Here is a 26,082-nt window from a genome sequence, read left to right as displayed (position 1 = left end):
ATTGGCTACACCAGGGGGTGTAGCCAAATATGCAAAGGAGTTCCTGCTAGAAAAAAAGCCCTGCCCTTAGTAAATTAACAAAGTAGCATAGGAGCTCAGATCCAGATGGGCAAAGTCAGTTGCACTCTGGGGCATAGCCAGATTTTTTTAGGTTGGGGGACTTTTAAAAAATTCAGGGGCACCCCCCAACCTAAAAATGTGGGGCTGGCAGGCTGTGACTCTTCCTGCTTTTGCAGCTGGCCGGCTGCAAGATCTGTTGCCTCTTGCTCACCCATCCTGCTCAGCCAAGGAGGAGGGGAGAGAGAGGTGGGGCCAGCTCAGGGGCCCTGAGTTGGGAGGCCTCCACAAGAAGTCAGGGGTGGGGCCTCCGGAGGGCCCCTGTAGCTACAGGCCTGGTGGTGCTTGACTATTGTCTGCCTGTTTGATTCTGAACTTCCAAACATAACTGTAGTAGCATGGGAAGAGACCTGTAGAAGCAGATTCCATTCCTTTGATGCAATGTATGAAGGGACCCTGAGTCAGGCGTGAAAGGCACAGAAGATCATCTGGGCTTGCCTCTGTAGGACTCGTTTGTGCAACTGAAACTTGGCCAGGGTAATAAAGGCCAAGTTTTGAGTTTTGTAGGTGGCTGGGGAAAGTTGCTATGATGTTTTCTAGATGCTGTTCGCAGGGCTTTGGGGGTGAATAAAAATAGCCTCTGGGGTTGCTCAAGTAAGGCACATATACAGCCTTCATTTTTCAGGTAGCATACTGCGAAGGCAGTAAGGAACATTTTCCTCAAATGCAACACAGCCAGTCAAACACTGTGGGGGATTAGGTCTTACTGTGAAACATCCAACCACAAACTGGATTAAATTATTAGAACAAGGATGTATAACAGTTGTGTATGAGGACAGGTCTGGGCCAGAATCCTTGAGGGACAATGGAGGTGACTGCTCACGCGTTGAGAAACAAATCGTAGCTCAAGTCCATAACACATGAACTGGTTATGGCAGTGGGAAATCTGTCATAGGATCTAGTGGGAATCCAGTGGCGCCTTTAAGACCAACCAAGTTTTATTCAAAGTGTTTGCTTTTCTGCGCATGCACACTTCCTCAGTCAAAGTGAAATGAAACTTACCAGGCTATACGTATAAGGCAGAGGTTGAACAGCAAGTTAGCATGCAAGCATACAACATAATGAAATGTTTTAACAGCTGCAAACAGGAATAACCAGCTAAGTTTATAAGGTCACCGTTGTTTAGATTCAATTCCAGGAGAAAACAGTGAGTCAAATAAATATGTCAGAATTGGCCGATAGATGTGTAAATATATGCTTCTTAATTACGGAGTGTTAAGAGCAACCATCTGACCCTGCTGTTACACTCCATCCGTCTTCTCTCAAGTGTGGAGGTAACTGATGGTTTATTTTTCTTTGAGGTGGGTGATTTGCAGTGCCACGTTGTCTCCAGACCAGAGGAACGCATTCCACTATACCATTCTAATTCATTGCCTTACATTACAGTCACTATTCTGCGTTGCTATTCCGAACAGGAAATACACTAAAATAAATAGGATGTATAGCGCTTCTTGGTGAGATGCAGATGTAAGGATTGTATGAATTTAGCATGTGTAATGTGCGTGTACACAAAAGCTCACACTATGAAGAAAACTTCGTCGGTCTCAAAGGTGCCGCTGGACTCCCATTTTGTTCGATCATTTCAGACCAACATGGCTGCTCACCTGGATCTGTCATAAGAACTGTCATAGGATCTTCTCAACATTGGGTGATGTGCAGGGCACCAGTTAAGATCAGGGCTGCAGCTAGAGGGAAAAAAGAGTTTAGCCCTTCCACACACATAAGCTTGGTGCAGTTATTAGCTGAAAAGGAAAAGGGAGAGGCCAAGAGACTGGGCCAGTTCTACTTTTCCTCTCCAATGTTAACAACAGTATCCCTTGGGTCCAGCCAAGCTCAGTCTCATCAGATCTCAGAAGCTAAGCGGGGTCAGCCCTGGCTCATATTTGGATAGGAAACCTCTAAAGAATACCAGGTAATGACCAGGGCCGGCGCCAGAGTTCCAGGTGCCCTAGGCCCTGCCCCCACCCCTGCCCCAGGCAGACCTGGGAAGCTGAAAATGGGGGGGGCATGCTCTGAACCCACCTTCCCTTGCAAGGGAAGGTAGGCTTGGAGCAGAGCACACACTGATACACTGCCCTGCCCTGCCCTGCTGTTCTCGTCAGGGTGGGGCATGGGCTGTGGTCTCCCCCTCAGAGGACATACCGATGTGTTGCCCCGCTGTTCTTGGCTTCCTTTGCAAGGGAAAGCAGGCTTGGAGGAGAGCACATGCTGACTTGCTGTCCCGCTGCTCTTGGCTTACTGGGGAGGAGGGAAGGAACACCTACCTGGCCTCCTCTCACACACCAGTCCTTGTCATGACACAGAGGCAGGCAACGAAAAGACCTCTGAACATCCTTTCCCTTCAAGCCCCACTAGGGGTTGCCAGAAATCAGCCTGACTTTATGGCAACCTCCCCCCCGCCAAAAAAACCCCAGCCTACCAGGAGAGGAGGGCATTAGCAAAACTGTGAAAGGGTTAACATTTTTCTTCCCCTACACTAAAACCCGTATATCTGAATCAAGCCCCCATGTGGAAGGTCCAATTTCAGATCTCCCATGGCCATTTCTGTTTTGACCCTCTGTTGTAGAGCACATGCTTTGTTATGCAGAAGGCCCAGATTCAATCCCCAGCAACTTTAATTAGAAGATCTCTGGTAGCAGGGCTGGCAAAGACCCCTGAGAGCCACTGCCAGACAGTTAACAAGGTTGTTGGATGGACCAGTAATCTCTTCCTATAAAGTTATTTCGCATAGTAAACATGTAGTCCCACTTTCCATGCTTTTCTGTTTTGTTTTTGTAGGGTGAAAATGTACGATTACCAAGCCATGTGTAAAACACACCATCACCACCATAGCGGTGCTCGTCCTCTTCTCAGTGTAAGTACCTTCATCTGTACATTATACTCTAAGGGACACGGAGCAGCTCAGAACAGGAGTCTCTTGCTTCAACCACACACACTTTCAATCCACTTTCAATGCACTTTCTAACTGGATTTTGCTGGTTCACACAATAAAATACAGTTGGAAAGTGTATCGAAAGTGGATTAAAGGTGCATTATTTAGTGTGTGTGATTGGAGCCATGATCTGCTTCCTAACCCAAGCTGTCAAGGGGCCAGACCATCCACAACAGCATTATCGTCCCCGGGGTCTGGAATACAGGAGAGGACCACAGATAGTGTGAAATCGGAAGGAAGACCCGCTGAGAAGACAAATGTGAGAGCAGCGTAAGGTGAGTGGGAAATCAGTCATAGTGACTTTTGGTCATCATGATTGTGTGATGACAGCATGGACAGCTTCTTTTGATAGACAGAGGCCACAAACAAAAATAACAGGGTGTGTGATGCACAGGGACCACAAGGAAATACTCTAAACATCTTGCTCCCATCACCAGATAAATCAAAGATTTAGATAAGTATGTGGTCTGTGTGTTTTACTGTGTTACATGACTGAATTTATATTCTATTTCTGTCCTGTCTAAATATACTGTTTTATTTTTGTTTGACTATTCATTTTGGTTTTTTGTAAAAAGCTCCTGCCTGCAAGTGATCTTGTACTGCTTGGTACCGTACAAAATACATGTACCAGTTCACACTGTTAAGTGTTAAATTCAAAAGGGGTATAGAAGATCATTTGGCAGTTCTACTCCAGATTCTGCTAGTTGTCATTATTTGTGTGAATAAACATGTGATCAAACTGGTGGGGCAGAACCTAGGTTAAGCACCTATGTGAAACCTCAGAGAGATTTTAACCCAACCATGCGCTGAACCGTGTAATATTTATACAAAGTATTCCAGCTCTGCCACAATGCTCTGGACACAATGCCTCCCTATCTTTTGCACACTTCTACCTAGCAAAGGACACCCCAATGATACCAACCACTAAGTCAAGAGAGTTTCTCCTTTCATGTTGAGGAAGAAACTGAACATCTCTAAACAAATCTCTTTATAATACCACCCCGAACCTTCCTTTCCTTTCCTTATTTGGAAGTTTCCTTACATCAGGGGACCTCTTGTCACATTTTCATTCAATCAGAAGGCTAGCCTGTGATTTCACTGGGATTCCCCTACCCTTCCTCAACTTGGGAAAATCAAATGTTTTACTTCCTGTTATTCCACTTTTGCTCTGCTGTGTAACCTGGCCTTCAGCCCTGCCATGTGGCAAGATATTAAAGAAGAGAAGAATGTTTGCACCAAGGCTTTTATTGTAGCAGGAACTTCTTTGCATATTAGGCTACACCCCCCTGATGTAGCCAATCCTCCTGGAGTTCACAGTAAACCCTGTACTAAGAGCCCTGTAAGCTCTTGGAGGATTGGCTGCATCAGGGGTATGTGGCCTAATATACAAAGGAGTTCCTGCTACAAAAAAGCCCTGGTCTTCACTTTTCAGTTTTGAAGTGCAGGTGTATGTTAATCAGGGGCACAACAGAAAGCAGGTCAGGCAGGTTGGGTGGGCATCAGAGTGTAGTTGATGTAGATCCAACTTCTAGATTTATGCTAATCCAAAAGTGCCCTTAAGAAACCAGAAAGCTTTGGATAAGAGAAAACCAGAGAATTAATACACTGCTTTTACTTAACATAATGTCCCATTTCTCTTCATAGCCTCAGTCCATCTCTCATTTTAAGTCTCCTTTCATGCCCAAGAATATATTTATTTATAAATGTATGAGATATGTGCTCAAAGATGCTTTGATAAGATTTTAAAAGCACCCAATTAAAATAAGTTACTTAAAATCACCAAACCACAAACAAGATGAATAAAAATGATGAATGCTGCTGCTTTACTGATACTCTCCTCTATGACAAAAATACATTAAAAATCTTCAATTGTGTTTGTCTTTATAAAATTTATATCTGTTATGTATTGAACGGGAGCATGTAGTTCCTACCTGGCTCATTGGAGTCAGGAGAGCAGAGCTTGGGGACTGCAGAACAATGGACAGTGGGATCCAAACACCAACCGCCCTAAACCAACCACGGACCCTCTGCCTGTTCGAATGACCCAATGGCACGTTAGTCTCTGTATTCTGCTGTAGGTATTAGGTTCTGTGCTAGTGATGCATCAGAGACTCACAAAGCTTATTTCTGTTGGCCTACTGTTTGAAATGAAAACATATTCTATTTCCATCATTAAAACATAAACTTTTTTAAACCTTCCATTCCATGATTAGCTTCATCTCCTTCCTTCTAGAAACTACTGAGGTTACTGTTGAGAGCCAGTCAAGTAATTAGATCATGGTGGGTACGTTGCTCTGTTAGTCTGTGTGTGGCAGTAGAAAAGAGTAAGAGTCCAGCAGCACCTTAAAGACTAACAGAATTTGTGGTCGGGGATGAGCTTTCATGAGTCACCGCTCACTTCTGAGCAGTGACCACAAATTTCTGAGCAGTGACTCATGAAAGCATATCCCCTGCCACAAATTTTGTGGTTTTTAAGGTGCTACTGGACTCTTACTCTTTTCTACTGAATCAAGTAATTATATCTTCACAGTCTCAGTATAAGCTTACTGACCCTTCCAAAGAGGAAGTTCAGAATTATTATTGATAGTAAGTCTGTCTTCATTATTTGGATGAATTTTTACATAATTCTACTATTCCTTAAATTGTTCTTCCTAATTATGCAATTGGTTTGGGAACAGAGATGGAATTGTGTGCAGGATTTTTCTCTTCTTCTCTAATTTTGCCTTCTTTTTCAACAGCCAGTTTATGCCTTCTTGGCAGTCGTAAAGTGGCTGATAACAGACTTCCTCATGTAAGTACAAAAACTTAGATTTCCCAAAGAAATGACATCAGCAAAACTATAGCCATAAATGTTAGTGAGTGTAATTGGTTTATATTGAAGAGCTAATATGGGCTAATTTCAGTGGGTGGGGCTGCAAGTTAAAGGTGTATATATATATATATATATATATATATATATATATATATATATATATAGGGTGTCTGTGAATATGACTTTTGGTATGTTATGGTAATAAGGAATGAAAAAAAAAGTATTCAAAGATGACCTTTCTCTCAAAAAGCTTGTGTTTATGAAATGTCTACACTTCTTCAGTGTCTCAGAGAAACTTCTAAACTGACACTTTGAAAATATGCAACTACATTTAAATATAATCTGTTAATTGGTTAAAAGATGATTAATCCACTTTTTAAAAATCTAGTTTACAGCTCTAATAGAGACACAAACCTCTGAGGACACCTCCATACATAGAAAAATGTTATTTTGTAAATTATTAGTTTTTTCAAAACCCCAAAATGATGCAGCAAGCACTAAGCAAGCTTATTGGCTTCCATAGAATGTTGAGGGCAGCTGAACATTAGTTGAAGGGGACAGATCTATTTTGGAGGGGATGGGGGGCTTAGCCTTATCAAACATTTAACAATGCCTGTAGAAGGGAATTAGTGCCAAGAGTAAAGCACACCAAGCTGGCATCTCTCAAATTCCAACACGCCCCAGCTCAACATGCCTATGTCCACGCTGCTGTGGCCCCACCACCCTCGGTGACCAGAGGCAGGGAGGGAGCCCTAGAAAGGATGCAGATTGAGCTGGCATCTCCCAACATGGCTCATAACAAGCCCCAACTAAGACTCCCAGCAGCTGGCAACAAGTGCAAGAAAGTGGCGGCTGTAAGTGGTGGGGCCAGCCAATTTCCAATAAAGTAAAGAAGGAGGGGCCCGTACCTATGGGCTCCATTGTAGTTATGGGCCAGCGCAAGCCTCCTGTTTACACTAAGACACTTCTTCTCTCCAAGGAGACTGAGCCTAGATGATGAATTGGAATCTCTTACAGAATGCCCAGGACTCTCACTAGACTCAGACCAAATTCTCACTATCCTTACGTTGCTCTCACACTCCTCTCCTCTGCGGGGCTTCTGTCAGATTTCACAATATCTGCCCTGGGGCTGCAACTAGCTTTGCCTTTTTCACATGGCAAACCAAAACTGTTTTTTAGAGGATCTTGTTTGTTGTGGAAAAAGGCAGAGCGAGTTGCAGCCCCAGGGCAGATAGTGTGAAATCTGACGGAAGCCCCACAGAGAAGAGGAGCGTGCGAGCAGTGTAAGGCTAGTGGGAAATCAGTCTAATTCCCAAAATTCTTTGGGGGAAATCTATATAGGTACACCCAGGGCTTTTTTAGAGCAGGAACGCACAGGAAAGCCGTTCCGGCTGGCTTCGTGTCAGGGGGTGTGGCCTAATATGCACATGAATCCCTGCTGGGCTTTTTCTACAAAAAAAGCCCTGTGTGAAACAATGGTGATGTCAGGGGGTGTGTCCTAATATGAAAATGAGTTCCTGCTGGGATTTCTCTGCATAAAAAGCCCTGGGTTCACCAAAATAAGCTTGTACTGTAGATACGCCTTTCAGACTTAGAGGGGATAGTGCAGTACAAAGGAATGATCAAAGCAGAAAATTTGGGTTCAGAAAATGGCCATTCAGATAGATCATATAAATTTATTTTCTTTATTTGGCACATTTTTAATTTGCCTTTCCTCCCAGGAGCTCTGGGTAGTATATGTGATTCTCCCATGCTGCATTGCACCTAAGATAGGTTGACAGGGAGACTGGCCCAGAGTCATCCATTTAGCTTCATGACTGCTTAAGAATTTAAATCCCGGTCTCCCAAGTTTTCATCTGACACTCTGGCTGCTGCAATCCACGGGCAAGAAGATGAAGTTCTGCAGAGAGGCTGGCTCAATCCAACTTGAGTATGAGAATATTTGCAGCCAAGTCTTCTCTGGGTCAAGTGCCTTAGCACAATACCAAAATTACAGCAAAGTGAGGGAACCAAAGGACTGGATCCTGAACATATATTCCACAGCGTTTTTGAGTGCAGAGGCTGCTGCTGATGCAAGGTATTCTCCTCTAGTAAGATCTGCAGGACCGAATTCGCCATGAACTGACCTGTCCAAAATCATAAAACACACTGTAACAGGCCAAAAATGGATTCAGGGTGCTTCTACTTTAAAGCAGAGTTTCCTTAGGGGATCCTTTCCACATTGTTTTGTTTTAATAATGTGGGCACCCATATTGTAAGATATATATTGTGAAATACACAAGGAAGCAGACACATGCATCTTCACTGGGAAACAGCTGCGTGTTGTACCCTCCTCATATGATGGGGAGGGATAGTAGCTCAGTGGTAGAGCATCTGCTTGGTAAACAGGAGGTCCCAGGTTCAATCCCTGGCATCTCCAACTAAAAAGGGCCCAGGCAAGTAGGCATGAAAAACCTCAGCTTGAGACCCTGGAGAGCCGCTGCCAGTCTGAGTAGCCAATACTGACTTTGATGGACCAAGGGTCTGGTTCAGTATAAGGCAGCTTCATATGTTCATATGTACATACCTCATAAGCACAAGCATGAATACTTATTTTGTGTTGCATTTATGTAAGTACATAAGCAAGTGGCACCCCTGAATCGTCAGAACTGCCTCTACTTCAGTTCAAATGAGTGACTTTATCTGTTGAATGAAAAGGATGGGCTAGAGGAGTGATAAATAGAGAAGAGAAAAGTCCTGTTCTCCCGAGGAAACGCTTCACCTCTGACAAATGCAACTTGGCTTTTCTGGTCAACTGGGAGAAGGAAAATAAAGTCAGAAAGAAATGTATGAGAGCAGAGGTGTCACAGCTGAAACCAATATGTCTGTTGGGCCCAGACTGAAATGCTGGCTCCAGATACTCCTGCACTTGGGACAAGAGCCAGATTCCAAGACTTTTGTGGAGATTAACTTGCCAGGCACACTCTGCAGCTGTTGCTTATGGACCAAATACCAGCAATCCAACCTGGGCTGAGCAGATGGCTTTCAAGGTGACCAAGAACACTTCCCTCACAGCCCCAAAGAGCATTGTTAATTACAGCCTTGCCACAGAGGTTACCAGTAATTTGCTTTAGGTTTGAGACAAAATGAGCCATTCCAGTTAGGGGCGGGGTGTGTGTGTGTGGAATGTAGGATTTTAGGGGAATGGGATTATGGGTAACCTATTGTTGCTTCCAGAGCCAGGTAGTTTGAATATGACAGGTCATATAGGCTGTCTGCCTGTAACATTTCTGAGCTAGCATAAAATACATCTTCTTTTTCCTCTTTTGACAGATTCCTTTTAGAGTTTAACATATCTAGCTTCTGGCACTCAGACAACTTGGCAGATGGTGAGTATGCAGGAATTCAGCCAGCCTCCAGCACATAAATTTTGCAGCCACCAGGCTTGGATGAAGGAGTTACACACAGTAATGCAATTTAGCATAGTGCAAAGGCATCATCACGCTGTTGATATGGAGAATAGAGCCTCCAGGTTCTGTTTCGCCTGTGTTCAAGATCCATGGGAATACGCTGACAACTTCAATATCACCAATTACTAAATCAGCTCCAATGTATATTGTGTGGCATGGTATTACACAAGGTACATGGAAGACCACTGACAAGTACTTGTTGAAGTATTTCATTGTTTCTATTCACCTACTATCTATAGGTGTTTTGATGAACATACAGGAGATACTGTGTGGTAACACCTGAAGCGCGTAGGTGACATACTACCTGTGGTACACATATACTCTGTGAATTCTTAGAATGATGAGAATCCAAGCTTTCATTTCTTTTAAGGACAAGATGCTAGTCCTCATCATTGTGAAGATAATTTTTTTAAAACATACAAGGGTAAACATAGAGACTAACTTTTTCCAATGTCTGAACTGTGATGTCCAAAACATCTTTAATTCATTTAAGTTCATTTCATTTTGCTATTGTTTTCCAGTTCAAGGGCTAGCCATTTCAGAAAAAGAATCTCATATAGTAAATGTAATACACAGTTTCTTTCCCGCTCCCTGTCTTGGCAACCATCAGATTCATAAGAAAATTGTAACTTTCATGAGTTAAAACAATCTGTGTCCCTCTAAGACTGAGTACATTTAATCAGGGGACACTGCCCCTTCTCCGTCTATCTGCAAAGTGGATATCAAAGCTTTTCAGTCTCAAATATTTTAGCCTTCAAGAAGATTAGCCTTTATACCTCATGAAGTCTTACAGAAGTCAGAGCAGATATCCAATTCATTCACCACCAAAGAAAAGACAATAGGCAACCAAAGCTATTTCCTATGAAACAGCAATCTGGTTAATTGTAAGGAAGGTAAAATTTAAGTTGAATGGGTGTGTTGTCTTCCCTCTACAATTTCACCATCATTTCATTTTCTCTCTCTCTTTCTTCGTTTCCCATCCCTCCCTTTCATAAACCATCTGTATGTCTTCTCCATGCCGTGGTAAACCCTGGATCCATCATCCTCCACCTTCTGCCATCTGTCCTGCACAGCCAAGGCTGTTTTCCATCATGGTAAGCATCATTGCCATCATACAGGCAAAAGCCACTGGGTCTCCCGGGAGGAGTAACAGCCATAACAGATTTCTTTGAGAAATCTTGCCATGAACTTTCCCTCATCACACTTGTGTAATCCCTGGTGGTAACTATTCAGATGGGACCATCCAGATGGAAGCAGTGATGTTATTATTTGTTTAATCACCACATCTCCGCTTACTACGAGATTAGTCCATTTCACTTGAAGGTTGCCTGCTTGATCAGCAGTTGGCAGTCCAGCTGTGAAGCTGAACATAAAGATACTGAGAGCTTGGGGGATATACTTGCTTGAATCCTCATGGAAGGATTTCCATCAGCAGAGCATCTGGCTTTTCTTCATCCTGCTGCAGTTCAAATCCTGCCCACCCTGCCCCCCGCTGCTCCCAGGGCATCCCCAGGAACAGCATGAGAGGAAGTAATAGACCTGTAGTAAGGCGTGGGGGGTTGTAGCAAAACAACTTCTTTGGGAAATGCTTCCCCATTCCACCTGCAGAAAAGTTAGCAGGATCCAACCCAGTGATCTTTATGTTGGAGGTCAACAGCAGCAGCAGCATACTATTCAAGTCTCCCCCTCCCTTGGTGTAGTGGTTAGGTGCCAGTTTGGTGTAGTGGTTAAGTGCACAGACTCTTATCTGGGAGAACCAGGTTTGATTCCCCACTCCTCCACGTGCACCTGCTGGAATGGCCTTGGGTCAGCCATAGCTCCCGTAGGAGTTGTCCTTGAAAGGGCAGCTTCTGGGAGAGCTCTCTCAGCCCCCCTAGCTCACAGGGTGTCTGTTGTGGAGGAAGAAGATAAAGGAGATTGTAAGCCTCTCTGATTCAGGGAGAAGGGCAGATATAAATCTGCAATTCTTCTTCTTGGAGTGTTGGTTGGACCCATGGAGAGGGGGCCCATTTCACCTAAGTGCTTCTTCTGAAGTGCTCAGCTTATGCTGGAAAAAAAAATCACCATTAGTTATATAGCAACTGCAGCTGCATGTTTTTTTCCCTTCGACAAACTGGTCCAGGGGAATAATAAGTCAGGCAAAATATACTGTGCTACTGCAGTGCCCAACAAAACTACCACATAAAGGGAGCAACAGCAGACTGGTTATGGAATGAGAAAAGATCACAGAGCTGTCATCTATAGCTGAAGAGGAAAGACAGGGTCATAGTCATGGTAGGCAGGAAAAACAGAGGGGCACCCTAGCTGACCTCCATCCTACATTTCCCATTTAGTGGAGTGTGCTCGGTAAGTGTCCAGAATAAACAGGACATCCAGTCCAAACACAGAAGTTCAGAAAGAATCACAAGAAGAGCCAGCTCGGTGTAGTTAATTGCATGGACTCTTATCTAGAAGAACCAGGTTTGATTCCCCACTCCTTCACTTGCAGCTGCTGGAATGGCCTTGGGTCAGCCATAGCTCTTGTAGAAGTTGTCCTTGAAAGGGCAGCTGCTGCAAGAGCTCTCTCAGCCCCACCCACCTCACAGGGTGTCTGCTGTGGTGGTGGGGTGGAAGGCAAAGGAGATTGTGACCACTCTGAGATTCAGAGTATAGGGCGGGATATAAATCCAATATCATCATCATCATCGTCTCTGCAGGTACAGAAATGGATGCTGCTGACTGCATGATAGTGTCTATGATAGACCATCTTGTGTGCCCTGAGTCCAAGGATATAATAGAAAAGATATGTGATGTAATACCTGCAGCCTGTTTTCAGCTGACACTATGTGGAACTATCCCGTTTTAAATAAATCCTACAAAAAACGTAATATTTGCACAGATATATAGATTTTCTGCACAAAAGTAATTTCAATAGCTTAGATCTTGCATAATTTCTTTATGCTTGAGCCACAGAAATGATTACAGGTTGGCTGATATGCTGCTATGACTCTTTTTAAAAATTGAGACAGATTCTAGCTGAGAAATTCCTTTTCTATATTATTTAAAAAGGGAGTGCTTCTGTTTTGGTTAAGAGGCTATGACTAACAAAGAGAGAAATTATTTTAACTGAAATAACAGAGAAATTTAGCGGAAGAGAAAAATTAATTTTACCACTTACCACTCTAGGCAAGCTTTTGGAGTGGTGGGCTAGAAATAGTTCAAATAAATAATCACCAGTGATACATTTTTATCTCACCTTTCCTCCGAGGAGTTCTGGGTGGCATATGTGATTCTCCTGTGCTGTGTTTTAACATTAGATCTTTAAGGGTACTGCATGGTGCCTTGTTAGTCCTGGCCAACCCCACCCATCAATAGCTATGCTCAGGGCTCTTTTTTGTAGAAAAAGCCCACCAGGAACTCATTTGCATATTAGGCCACACACCCCTAATGCCAATCCAGCCGGAACTGCATTCTTGTGCATTCCTGCTAAAAAAAAAACCCCTAAATACAAAAATACAAAATATTGTGCTTAATACCTAAATGGTATTACCTATCTTAGCCGCAAATTAAGATACCTAAATGGGCGTTTGAGAAAGAACTTGGCTGGAGTTTTCAGTTTGACTTACGAGGAAGCTGCAGGAGCAGCGGAACGCAATCAAATCCGGGGTTTGCGTGAAGGTTAGAATTTGTCCTTCAGAAGTCAACAAACAACGGAGGGACTCCTGCGGAACATTATTTTTGAGTCTTTGTACTCATTTTGGAAAACTCTGTGACTGTGTGGGGTCCTCCTTGGAGTATTGTTTTGAGACTGTTGTTTTCTATTTATACTGTATGAATGTATGCCCACTGTTGTGGGCTGTTCATTTCATTATAATAGAACTTTATATACACCAGTTAAGAGTGTTTGTTTGTGCACAGTATTTTGTATTTTTGTATTTCATATATTGTGCTGCCACTGTTCTTTTGCATTGGAAAAAAAAAAACCCTGGCTATGTTTAGGTGGCAGTATTTTTTAGGGATGCCAACAAGGCAAGATGTAATGAAAGAGGTGGGTACCCCGGATTCCTTATTGTGCTGTAGAGGGCCCAAAACCTCAAATTAGCTTCTGACCATGGGTTTGCACTGCAGAGCTGGATTTGGGGGGGGGGGCGGGGGCAGAGGGGTGGTGCTTGCCCCAGGCGCCAACAGAGGGGGGGGCGCCAAATTGGGTATGGAGTCCATTGTATTCTATGGGACCATAAGGGGGTGCCATTTTTTAATTTTGCCCCCCCCCCTCAAAAAACATGTAGATCTGGCCCTGTTGCACTGAATCACTTGCCACTGAGAATCCAGACCAAAGTTTTATTGATCTGGCCTTTTGGATTTATACATCTCTGGGTTATGGTACTTCTAAAAAAATAGGCTGACATTTTGCCTTTTCACTCTTAATGCCAACATTAAATTCATTGACATCCCTGTACTAAAGCTGAGGGAATGGGGTGGAAAAATACCTTGCTTTAAAAGTGGCAATAACAAGACTTTGTCCTTCCCCAGTGTTAGCAGCTGACTGAATTCTTTCTGTCCTCTGTTGGCAGACTGACAACATCATCTTATTTTGTGCCCTATGCAAGCCCTAACTTTAGCACCTGAGAAGTATTTCCGAGGATATTTCTGTGGCAAGCCATGCATACATTCTATCTCACTGGCTTACCCTTAAGCAGATTCACTTTCAACAAGACCCCCAGGCCAAGTTTCCCACCTTGTTTGCATATGTCGTCAAGTTTCCCTGGAAGAAAAAGTAGGAGACACACACACAAGCAACTCTCATCAGCTTTCTCGGCTGTCATGTTGGTTCATGTTTGCTGAGAGATACTGTAGGGTTACAGCCAAATATGAACTGGGATGTTCTAGGTTCAGATATCACCTAGGATGAACTAGGATGGCCTTAGGAGTAAAGCAAGTTAGAGCAAGGGTGGAGAAGAAAACATCAGGGTGGCATTTGTAGGCCCAGAGGTATCGTTGACATATATTATGGAACACTTGGTGAGATTTAGGGGAGAAAAATAGGTGCTGTTTACAATGCTCATTGCACCATCTGGCAGAAATTTATTTCTGCTTTAATCCCAGACAAGGGAGCTTGTGCTAAAATAGCCTGCTGTTTCCTTCATATTTGAAAGATTAGAACAGGGACTCTGCTGCATGGTTATGTTCTAGGGAAAGTCAGTGAAGAACGTTCTGACAAGTAAGGCACAAAGAAGGAAATTGAAAGTTGCGTCTAGGCAGCATGGTTTTTTTGTGTGATGGTTGCACAAAATCCATCCAGCTGTCCCACACGAACCCCACAAAGGCCTGACCCAGTTGTCCCAAACTTGCCATTTTAAGTTCTGATGTTATTTATTTCCACAATGAGAAGTAACAAGGAAAAGAATGTAATTCCCTGATTGGGGCCAGCCCTAGGCTGTCTGGAACTCTAGGCAAGGCTAACTTCTGGCGCCCCCGCACTGATAATGTCACCAAACCATATGGGGGATGCCCAATTTGGCGCCCCTAAAGGCTGACGACCTAGGTAATTGCCTAGTTTGCCTCGTGGCAGGGCCAGCCCTGTTCCTGATTATTACAACTTGGTGCACATTTTTTCCAGCAGTTTAAAAAACTGAAGCCCAGGATGTGTGCTTTTAAGTCACAAGGTTCACCTCCAGATGGCAGTTTAGCACACAAGACTAGGTTTGTTTTAAAAATACCCAGGCAACCATTTCGTACGTTTCCTTCCTCCTAGCGCCACTGTCTCTGGTTCTAATGCATGCAGCATGGCAAGTCTTTTCTGCTCTGCATTATCATGGCATAAGAGAGAACACCAGCCAGCGCTGCCCTTCTTCCAGCTGGCCAAACAGGCAGGAAATGTTGCCCAACAGATCAGCAGGGCATTCCTCTGGATGTAGAGGATATTTGTGAATCGGGAAAGAGGTGTCCAACACCATTATTATTCTCAAATGCAGACTCTAGAGATGATTGATGACTGACCAACCCACCAACTCCCTGCCTGTCTGGCAGGTGATCCACCCCCCGCCCCCCCAGCAAACAAATCAACGTGTTATCTGGGCCACCATCAAGTCTGGATGCCTTACCTTGTCCTTCAAAATGTTGCAGTGTCACCTGCTTGTTTACAGAGAGCAAATTAAAAAGCAGGATTATTTTTTTATTATCATTTTACTGTCAGGACACAGTTTACATTTGTTTTATTCAAAAGTTTAAGTTATGCTTTTCCTAGAATAGAATTTGCCACTCTCTTTTGTCCAAGTATAAAACAGAGGGAGGGTTTCCTCTCTGCCCCATTCCATTTTGGTAGTTTTCAGGTGCCCTCTCACACAAACGCCCCCCTCCCATTTGTAAAATAATTTTCAAAAACATAATTATTTTCTTAATTGGACAAATGCACTTATTGTTGCATTGCTAATTTTTCAAAATAGTAAAATTACTTTAATTAGAATGGGGTCGCCTGCCTAGCATATTTTAAATGAGACCTTTTTCATTGTCCGCTTAGGAATACAGAATTTGAGGCACATGCATGAGGAACACAAACCACCAGGAACTTTCTCTGTCCTCTCTCTATTGTCCTTATCCCATCTATTTCAGTGGAGCCAGTCTGGTGGAGTAGTTAAGTGTGCGGACTCTTATCTGGGAGAACCGGGTTTGATTCCCCCCTCCTCCACTTGCAGCTGCTGGAATGGCCTTGGGTCAGCCATAGCTCTTACAGGAGTTGTCCTTGAAAGAGCAGCTGCTGTGAGAGTCCTGTTAGCCCCACCCACCTCACAGGGTGTCTGTTGAGGGGGGGAAGATAAAGGAAATTGTCAGCCACTCTGGGACTCTAAGATTCAGAGTGGAAGGCAGGATATAAATCCAATATTTTCTTCTTCTTTGGGGTATGAAGATTTTGATGGATGCGGCTCTATATTGTTTATGAAACGAATTCTGTCTGGCTTTATTTGCTGGGTGACTGCGCCCTCCAAAGCTGTCCCAAGAGTTGTACTGTCAGGCTAACATCTAACACAGCTGAGCAGGAAATAATGCCCCTTGGGCTTGGAGACCTAACTTCCAGACAGGGCATTTAAGGTCAAGCAGCATGTCCTGTTCTTTTTACAAGTACCAGTTGTGCTCCTGAGCTGGGCAGTTACATAGAATCATAGAGTTGGAAGGGGCCTCCAGGGTCATCTAGTCCAATCCCCTGCACAATGCAGGAAACATATCTGGCCAATGATACTAGATATTGGTGCTGCAGTAACTGCTACCCCAGCCTGTAGCCATTTATCCTGTCTAGCCAAAGAGCCCCTCCCTGAAGGCAAGGGCAGTTTCCCTACTGAGAGCCAGTTTGGTGTAGTGGTTAAGTGTGCAGACTCTTAGCTGGGAGAACTGGGTTTGATTCCCCACTCCTCCACTTGCACCTGCTGGAATGGCCTTGGGTTAGCCATAGCTCTCATAGGAGTTGTTCTTGAAAGGGCAGCTGTTGTGAGAGCCCTCTGAGCCCCACCCACCTCAGAGGGTGTCTGTTGTGGGGGGAGGAAGATAAAGGAGATATTGAGCAACTCTGAGTCTCTTGATTCAGAGAGAAGGGCGGGGTATGAATCTGTAGTCGTCTTCTACTTGAAACTCACAGCAGTACCTTCGTCAGATTGTTTTTCTTAAACCACAGAACTGAAACTGGTTTCCCCCTTCTTTATAGCAGCCGCATTTCTAGTGACTATGAACAAACAGCATCTTATGGACAGCTCTCATTCTGCTTCATGGAGAACAGGATGCTTCACAGGACAGCATCATGCACTGGTTCTCCTGCTCCACCTACTGATTGCCAGAATTATTGCATGGGGGGGGTCAATGCTTCTCCCCCTCCCTCTTCTTTCTCTTTGCCCAATTAGCCTCATGTTACCTCTCTTTCTGCCATTCCAGCGCACAGACATAAGAAGCACGAGGCACTACAGCCATGTGACACAGAATACCCGGTGTTTGTATATGAACCTACCATCAAAGAGACAAATGGAATCATTGAATGTGGAGACTGTCCGAAGTAAGAAATGCGCTTTCTTTTTTCAGGCTGTATTTTTCAGCAGTCTTGCTGAGCTGACAATGAACTTAAGTGAACCCTGGAAAGCTAGTTTGGTGTAGTGATTAAGAGCACAGACTCTAATTCCCCACCCCTCCAGATGTAGCCACTGGTATGACTTTGGGTCAGTCACAAGTTCTCTCAGAGTTGTCCTCTCAAGAGCAGTTCCCTGAGAGCTCTCTCAGCCCCACTTACCTCACAAAGTGTCTGTTGTGGGGAGAAGGGAAAGGAGATTGTAAGCCACTCTGAGTGAAGGGCGGGGTATAAATCCATTCTCCTCCTGTTCTTCTTCTTCATGTTATCCAAACAGTATTTCTGACTGTAATCTTTTCTGCTGGATCTACCTGTACATTAATAATTCCAAGCATAACCCTGACTCTGGCACACCGACGCTTGGGTTCACTAGGAGTGCTGTCAATGGGCGAGCAGAGGCTGCATGCCTTTGGAGAACACACTTGTGCTAAGTTCAGATGCAAAATAAACCACTCTAATTACGGTTGGTTTGTGAAAGCAATAGTCAGCTTGCAACCCTGGTTTGCCACAACAGATGCTAGTTTCAGGGGCTTCACTCTGACCAGGTTTCTCTGAGGCTTGGGAGCATGCAAGGGAAGTGGTGAGGATGAAGTTGGGATAGCCATATTCTTATACCGTATGAAAACATAGTTCAGAATAATAATAATGACTAAACTAACTTCATACCACTGTTGCAGATCCTTGTCTGACATAGCTTGATTCACTGTAGCTGCTGGGCTGGCCTGGGTCATTGTTAGGTTAGCAAACCATGGTTTGGTGTTTTGTGTGAATGGAGCCTTCGCATCATTTTAAAGCATCAAAATAGATTCTGGTGTGGTTCCCTTGACTGCATACATCAGGAACCGGGATAACATAGCAGTTACAAACACCAGCTATGGGACAGAGTCTCAACTCAGCCCTAAATTCACTGAAGAGCCATGAGCAAATCACCCCCCCGCATTTGTCTTCCTTGCAAAGTTATTGCCAGAATACTAAGGAACAATTTAACTATTACAGTCCCTATGACAGAAGCACCAGTGTCGAGAAGTGTCTTAGGGCATGCCAGGGGTGGCCAACGGTAGCTCTCCAGATGTTTTTTGCCTACAGCTCCCATCAGCCCCAGCCATTGGCCATGCTGGCTGGGGTTGATGGGAGCTGTAGGCAAAAAACATCTGAAGATCTACTGTTGGCCACCCCTGGGGCATGCTGCTGTATACATGCATTTAACACCACAGCTGGGGCAGCTAACTGTGAAGGTCTGATGCTGCATGCATCTGGATTTAGGATGCAAGTAGTGAGATTCTTTTAGAAACGGTCACATGTATGTGGGGTATACACACACACACACACACACACACACACACACACACACACTGGCTAATAGCCACTGATGGACCTCTGCTCCATATTTTTATCTAACCCCCTCTTGAAGGTGGCTATGCTTGTGGCCGCCACCACCTCCTGTGGCAGTGAATTCCACATGTTAATCACCCTTTGGGTGAAGAAGTACTTCCTTTTATCCGTTTTAACCTGTCTGCTCAGCAATTTCATCGAATGCCCATGAGTTCTTGTATTGTGAGAAAGGGAGAAAAGTACTTCTTTCTCTACTTTCTCCATCCCATGCATTATCATGTCACCCCGCAGTCGACGTTTCTCCAAGCTAAAGAGCCCTAAGCGTTTCAACCTTTCTTCATAGGGAAAGTGTTCCAGCCCTTTAATCATTCTAGTTGCCCTTTTCTGGACTTTCTCCAATGCTATAATATCCTTTTTGAGGTGCGGCGACCAGAACTGCACACAGTACTCCGAATGAGACCGCACCATCGATTTATACAGGGGCATTATGATACTGGCTGATTTGTTTTCAATTCCCTTCCTAATAATTCCCAGCATGGCGTTGGCCTTTTTTATTGCAAACGCACACTGTCTTGACATTTTCAGTGAATTATCTACCACGACCCCAAGATCTCTCTCATGGTCAGTCTCTGCCAGTTCACACCCCATCAACTTGTATTTGTAGTTGGGATTCTTGGCCCCAATGTGCATTACTTTGCACTTGGCCACCAAGAATCCCAACGGTAACACTTGACCTGTCCCGAAAAGTATATGTGAAGCACTTCGAGTATTAACCACTTACAAGCCTTTTTCCCCCATCTATCTTGGAGAACCAGGTTTAATTCCCCACTCCTCCTCTTTCAGCTGCTGGAATGGCCTTGGGTCAGCCATAGCTCTCATAGGAGTTGTCCTTGAAAGGGCAGCTGCTGTTAGGGCTCTCTCAGCCTCACCCACCTCACAGGGTGTCTGTTGTGGGGGAGGGGAAAGGTAAAGGAGATTGTGACTGCTCTAAGACTGAGATTCAGAGTATAGGGCGGGATATAAATCCAATATCTTCTAAATCCAATATCTATGCAAATTGCTTTCAGACCATCTGGTTAATTCAGGCCAGATTTCCTTTTAGGTACATTTGGCAGGATGGTCTTCAAATAAGTTGTACAGGCAGCCATTTGGCTGAAACTTCCATAACCCCGCAGGCTCCAAGCCACGGTGCTAAATAGTACTCAGTTGGTCCCTTAGGTTTCCTAGACCTACAGCGCTCGACTTGCAAGCGCTCAGCAGAGGGCAGCAAAGCTCCGTTTCCAGGCACTAATCCCCATTTATTTTTGTTCCTCTTTGGTTTTTTAGAATGTCCCTTTGACACATCCTCCAGCTTTGTGAACAAGAACATGTCACTTTCAGCAGCTGAGCAAGGAACTCAGCACAGTAACCATGAAGCATTAACAGGGCATTTAGATTATAGTTGTGTCTAGGAGAACTGTGTCGAGCCAGGTCCCAAACACTGCATTTATGACCAAAGCAGGAAGCACACAAGCTCTAGTTGATTGCAGAGTTCTCTGACACAGCGCTACCTTACATCATTCTTTGCTCACTCACTCACACATATGACCAAATGCACCTTTTATCCTGAACATACTCATAGGTCTACAAATCTAATCACACACTTAGATCCCAATGCAGTTTGGTATACATATACGGTACATGTGCAATTCATTTGCACATGCAAGCGTGTTTACTTGTTAGTCTAAGTTTCCATGTACATACTCCTTGGGGATACTCTAAAATGCACACACTGAACATAATTCTACATGCATGCACACATATCATTCTCAGAGTCCATGGGGCAAAAATCCCTCTGAAGATACACCAGAGCTGTGCAGCAGTATTACCGTTGCTACTGGACTCCTACTTTGTTCTATTGCTTCAGATCAATATGGCTGCTCACCTGGATCTATCGTCGCACCAAGAGTTCTACATATACCCTATTTACTAATAAAGTTCACAGTATACTGCCTTCTACAGAATGACAGTTGTCTGTCTGAAAGTTGTGGTCAAGCCAGTTCCACTTATTCAAAAACGCATCCAGTTCTTGTTACCCTAAATAGTATTGCTTGCTGTTTCCTTCCCTGTTTGCTTCCTCTCCTGCCCGGTCCCCAGCCCCAGGGTTAAAGATCCATGTCCTGCTACTTTGATGAACCATGTCTAATTGGGGTGGGGTTTACCTTCTTATCCTTGCAGGATGTTTGTGGTACAGCAAGTTTCCAACAGCAACCTCCTGCTCCTGGTTACGGATGCTACCTGTGACTGCAATGCCTTCTTCCCACCTGTCCTGCTGCAACCTAAAGAAGTCAAATATATCTTTTTCCTGTTGTCAAGCTATGCTGGGCTCTACTGTTAGGCTGATCACCTGGTCCAACAATTAATTACTAAGGATACAAACAGTATAGAAGTGGAACTCTCTGTCTGGGGCAGTGATCCTCTGTATTCTTGGTGCTTGTGGGGGAACAGTGGGAAACGAGGCATCCAGGAACTTTTTCATGGATTCCCATCCCCACTGTGTTCATAGGGAAGGGAGAGAAACTGGTTTGCCGACTGCATCAAAAGAGAGAGAGTTGTTTCAAAACATCTCCTATTTATTTAACTTCAAACCCAAATGTAAAACCCTTTAAAACGTATAAGAAGCTGGTATGCAGTATACAAAATAAATCATATTAATCAAATACCTAACTGGAGTGCGCTGTAATTTTATAAAGGATGTGTCCTGGTTTCCTGCCAAGACCCATAACACAGGGTGGTTGGTGGCATACAACCCCGAACAAGACTAAATTCAGCCATTAAGTACTTTTTTCCATCCATAGCAGCTAATGTAACTGTCAGTCAAATCTGTTGCTAAGCATCTGACGTATACTTAATGTATCCAACAAAACTCAGCTGTTTCTGCCTCCTGTCAGGAAGGTCAAGGAAAGTCAGGGAAAGTTAGGGTAGTCAAGGAAGCTAGTTTCAGAAACCCTCTCTATTTAGAATTTGGTGGTGTGTAAACATTTTAAAAGACAAAAGTCATGTACAGTGTTATTGGTACCAGCGGGCCATGGCACCAGGAGAGTTCTGCTGCCTCCTGGGAGGCAGAACCAAAGATTCAACTCTAGAAGCTAATTCACTGTAGAAATTAAATTAACGGGTTCAGGAAGGGACTGAGGCCCAATCCAGCCCTAATTCCGCAACAAGAAGAGAGCAAGACTGCCACACCACCAATTTAAAAGCATAGCAGAAACAATCGCCGGCTGAATTTTTGTTTGTTTGCTTTTACATTCTGTTACACTGAGCGGTCAAACTGTGTGAGTGGCTTCTCTTCCCTGATCGATGGAAAGAAGAAGCACACAGGCTATATGGTGTAAGGCGGAGAGAGAAGAATCTTGTTATTTAGCTATTTTCTTGGTTCTCTCTCTGCAAACCATCATCACAGAGGGCAAAGCATGGGCCTTCTGGGTAAAGTAACACTGTATCAAGCAAACAGGTGAAGGGCGACTCCTGTCTAACATTGGGGTGGTAGAGAGTGCCATCAAGTACATCTGATTTATGGCAGCCCTATAGGATTTTCAAGACCAGAGCCTTCAGAAGTGGTTTTCCCAGTGCCTGCCTCTGCATAGCAATCCTGAACTTCCTTGGTGGTCTCCTATCCAAGTACTAAGCAGAGCTGGCCCTTTTTAGCTACTGTGGCCTGAACAGATGGGGCTAGCCTGGGCCATTAAGGTCAGGAGAGTCTAACATTGGTTGTAACTAAACCTCATTGCAAACAATCATAGAATCACAGAGTTGGAAGGGACCTCTAGGGTCATCTAGTCCAACCCCCTGCACAATGCAGGAAACTCACAAACGACTCCCCCTAAATTCACAGGATCAGCATTGCTGTCGGATGGCCATCTAGCCTCTGTGTAAAAACCTCCAAGGAAGGAGAGCCCACCACTACCTGAGGAAGCCTGTTCCACTGAGGAACCGCTCTAACAGGAAGTTCTTCCTAATGTTGAGCTGGAAACTCTTTTGATTTAATTTCAATGATTAATTTAAATTGGAATATGGCCTGTCAGCTGGTGGAAGCCACCCAAACAGTTTGACCACTCACTGTAACAGAATGTAAAAGTCAACAGAATTTTTTTTTCAGCCGACGATTGTTTCTGTTATGCTTTTAAATTGGTGGTGTGGCAGTCTTGTTCTCTTCTTGTTGCGGAATTAGGGCTGGATTGAGCCTCAGTCCCCTCCTGAACCTGTTAATTTAATTTCTACAGTAAATTAGCTTCTATAGTTGAATCTTTGGTTCTGCCTCCCAGGAGGCAGCAGAACTCTCCTGGTGCCATGGCCTGCTGGTACCGATAACACTGTACATGACTTTGGCTTTTGAAATGTTTACACACTACCAAATTCTAAACCGATACGGTATCTGAAACTCCAATCCAATAAAAGCTACATTGAACTCAATGCACAGTCTGTTCTGCAGAGTTTTCCCTAAATGGGAAGCTAATGAGACTGACTGTTAGGTAAAACACGTGGACCTTAGCAGTCTGTAGGAGGTCAGGGCACTTCTATACCCCTTTCAGAAATCTGAATTTTTAAGCAACATAGCTCCAGTGTGCACTCAAAGCCAGGTTAATTTTGATTAAGGCTGTCTACAAGACTACCGGGATGAACTGGTCATAGTATTGCTGCCAGTTCCAAACACTGCTATTAACCTTAACAGCAATGCACATAATGCTTCAGTGAAATGTGACAGAATGCGCTCCCAGAAGCTGAGGCGACGGCCAGACACCTGCCATGCATTCCACCCTGAGGTAAGAAGAAAATTGGTTGCATCTGATAAAATGGGCATCAGACTGCAACAGACTGGGCCATTTTCTTAATGTGGAAAAGCTGGAAAGGCCATTGATCTACTCCCATTCACCATTTCAAAGTCCAGATAACGGCTACATTGGGTGTATGCACATCATGCATATGCCCAACAGATAGACAATATGTAGTAACTAACCCCCAGGCTTTCTGCACTGGCAAACTGGTTCACTGATGCCAGCAGAGGAGACTTAAGAGACCAACATTTTCCAGGGTATACGCTTTCATGAGTCAAAGGTCACTACATGAGATCTGGCTTATACTTTGGAAAATGCTGGTTTCTGTGGTACTGTTGAACTCAAATTTTGTTTTGCTACTACACAGCAACACAGCTACCTACCTAAAATCACTGATGTTTTAGCCTGGAGATAAAAACTAGTTCCAGGATTATTATTTATCACTTCACACTGGAGAGTCAATGCAGCACAGTTGCATTTAGCATACTGGCCTCAGACTAGCACATGAGTTACAACCTCCATTCTGTTGGCCACTCTCAGCTTAATGCACGCTTTAAGATTGGCTGTGAAATTACAAACAGCAGAGGGGGAACTATCTGTGCTGGCCTGAGATAAAAAGTGAATGTTAGATGCTACGCTCATCCAAAGAACAAGAAACCACATATCATACGTTTTTGAGGTTATACTGTAGATTTTAAGTTTCCTTTTCATGAATTCTGGCTTTAGAGTTCCCAGCCAGAGTGGAGGTTCCCCCAGTTTTGGGGCACCAACCTGCCGGTACGGAACTGGCTGGCTGGGGGATCCCTGCCCCAAAGAGCTCTATCAGCGCCCAATGCGATAGCATCACCTGGAAGTGATATCACACAGGGGACGCTCTAGCATTTGGGTAAAAACTCTGTGGCACCATAAAGATTTTACCCAAATCCGAGAGAGTGCCCTGTACAATGTATCCAGTGCAATGATGTCACTTCCGAGTGATGTCATTGTGCTGTGCACATTTCACACATGTGGGATCTATGCCCTGCTGACAGCCAGGTAGGACCTGACAACCCTATCTGGCCTTGATATCCTCAGAGATGACCTTTAGCAATAGTGCTCCCACTTATCTGAATTAACTCCAGTCCTCATAACCATTGTCAGCCACTGCAGCAGTTCAGATGTTGCAAAACACATCTTGTTTGGTGCTAGCCTCCATTCCCTTCCTTAGGCGACTTGATTAAAGAAACAACTCCCCGCCAGCTCATCAGTCTCCACTTCTCTTGCTAGCCATTCCCTGCCCTCCGACTCTTGCTCTATGCACTAACATGTGCTTTGCTAATCACATTCTGGATCTGTTTCTAGGAAAACGCCCAGGACTGCGGAGGAGCTGCAGAAATTTCAGCCTCGCTGCCCCTGTTGCTCTATTCCCTGGGAACTACAGCTCTTCTTCTTCACTGACAGCATTCAGACTCCTTACTTTAATCTGCAATGGTGTACAACGTGGAATTTTAAGGATGCGAGGTGGACACAACTTGACGAACCCCTCCTCGCACGCTGACAGGGCAGCAGAGACCCAGCCACTACTTGGCCTACATCTCTGTCAGAGCTTTGGACCTTCTGTATTGTTCACAGAGTGTGATTTATTTTCCTGAAGGGGCTTGCAACTCAGACACTGCAGCTATAGCCCAAATGGGATATCCATCTATGCAATCAGCGTCCAGGCTGACCCTTCCCTGCCTTAGCAGCACTGAGTTTACACAAGAGGAGGTCCCAGATAGGGCAGATGGCATGTGCCGGAATGAAGGGATTTGACCCTACTGTATACTCCATCAAGACTTAGCGAGCGCCCCAACATCAGAAGGCGCTCTGAAGATTTCATTGGTTCTGTAGCCTTCTCAGCAGCATTAAATGACTAAGCGGTGCTGCTCTTGGCCACCAAGAGATAACAAGTGAAGTTCTTCCTCTGTCACAGAACTTTCTGCTTAGTTTGGTCTGCTCTCTGTTGACGTTAAGGAGCTAGAGAACCATGTTGCCAAGCCAGATTCCTTTAACTAGAAGTGGAGGGGGGTGGTTTCCTCCAATCACTGCAGCATTGTCCTAGGGTGAAACACCTATCAAATGGTTCCTTGCATGCAAACAACCTGTGGGAGACCTGAGCCTTGGTGCAAAAAGGTCCACTACAGAAAACTTGGGACTAAGAGGTAATAGAAGAGTTAGTGCAAAAAATATCCATTTTCAAGGGGCATGCCCTAGGTTGTTGGTGGTTTTTCCCCTGAACAGCCATAATCTTTCTATGCCCTTTGTATTTCTTCAGAGTCATAGCTGAGAACAGCATTCAGAAGAAAAAAGGGACAGGAGATCATAGCACTCCCATGTGGACTACATATATATACATACGCACACACTCACACACACACCTACACTCCCAAAACAATCAGAATGTGATCAGGTTCTATTAAGATAATGTAGTAGGTCATCTAATAACAGTATTCAAACAATGTGTTTTGGCACACAGGCCTCATGAGAGATAATGTAAGTTTTGAGTAGGTGGCAACTTGGGC

At 44.3% G+C, this 26,082-nt stretch overlaps 1 protein-coding gene across 1 annotated transcript in view; it reads left to right on the top strand.

Annotated features, from left to right (window-relative positions):
- The window catches only part of CACNA2D4 (calcium voltage-gated channel auxiliary subunit alpha2delta 4), a 269,022-nt gene extending 243,621 nt beyond the window's left edge, over positions 1-25,401 (top strand). Inside the window, exons 31-37 of the mRNA XM_060245776.1 lie at positions 2,896-2,971; positions 5,788-5,840; positions 9,174-9,229; positions 17,210-17,327; positions 20,946-21,061; positions 23,448-23,530; positions 24,884-25,401. Coding sequence (XP_060101759.1) covers positions 2,896-2,971; positions 5,788-5,840; positions 9,174-9,229; positions 17,210-17,327; positions 20,946-21,061; positions 23,448-23,530; positions 24,884-24,979 — 598 coding nt within the window. The 3' untranslated portion in view covers positions 24,980-25,401. The remainder of the gene's footprint in view (positions 1-2,895; positions 2,972-5,787; positions 5,841-9,173; positions 9,230-17,209; positions 17,328-20,945; positions 21,062-23,447; positions 23,531-24,883) is intronic.
- Positions 25,402-26,082: the final 681 nt, after the last annotated feature.

Source organism: Heteronotia binoei, chromosome 8 (genome assembly GCF_032191835.1).
Source record: "Heteronotia binoei isolate CCM8104 ecotype False Entrance Well chromosome 8, APGP_CSIRO_Hbin_v1, whole genome shotgun sequence".
In the NCBI taxonomy this organism is placed as follows: domain Eukaryota; kingdom Metazoa; phylum Chordata; class Lepidosauria; order Squamata; family Gekkonidae; genus Heteronotia; species Heteronotia binoei.
The sequence above is the reverse complement of the archived record's forward strand: the minus strand, read 5'-3'. Positions and strand labels throughout refer to the sequence as shown.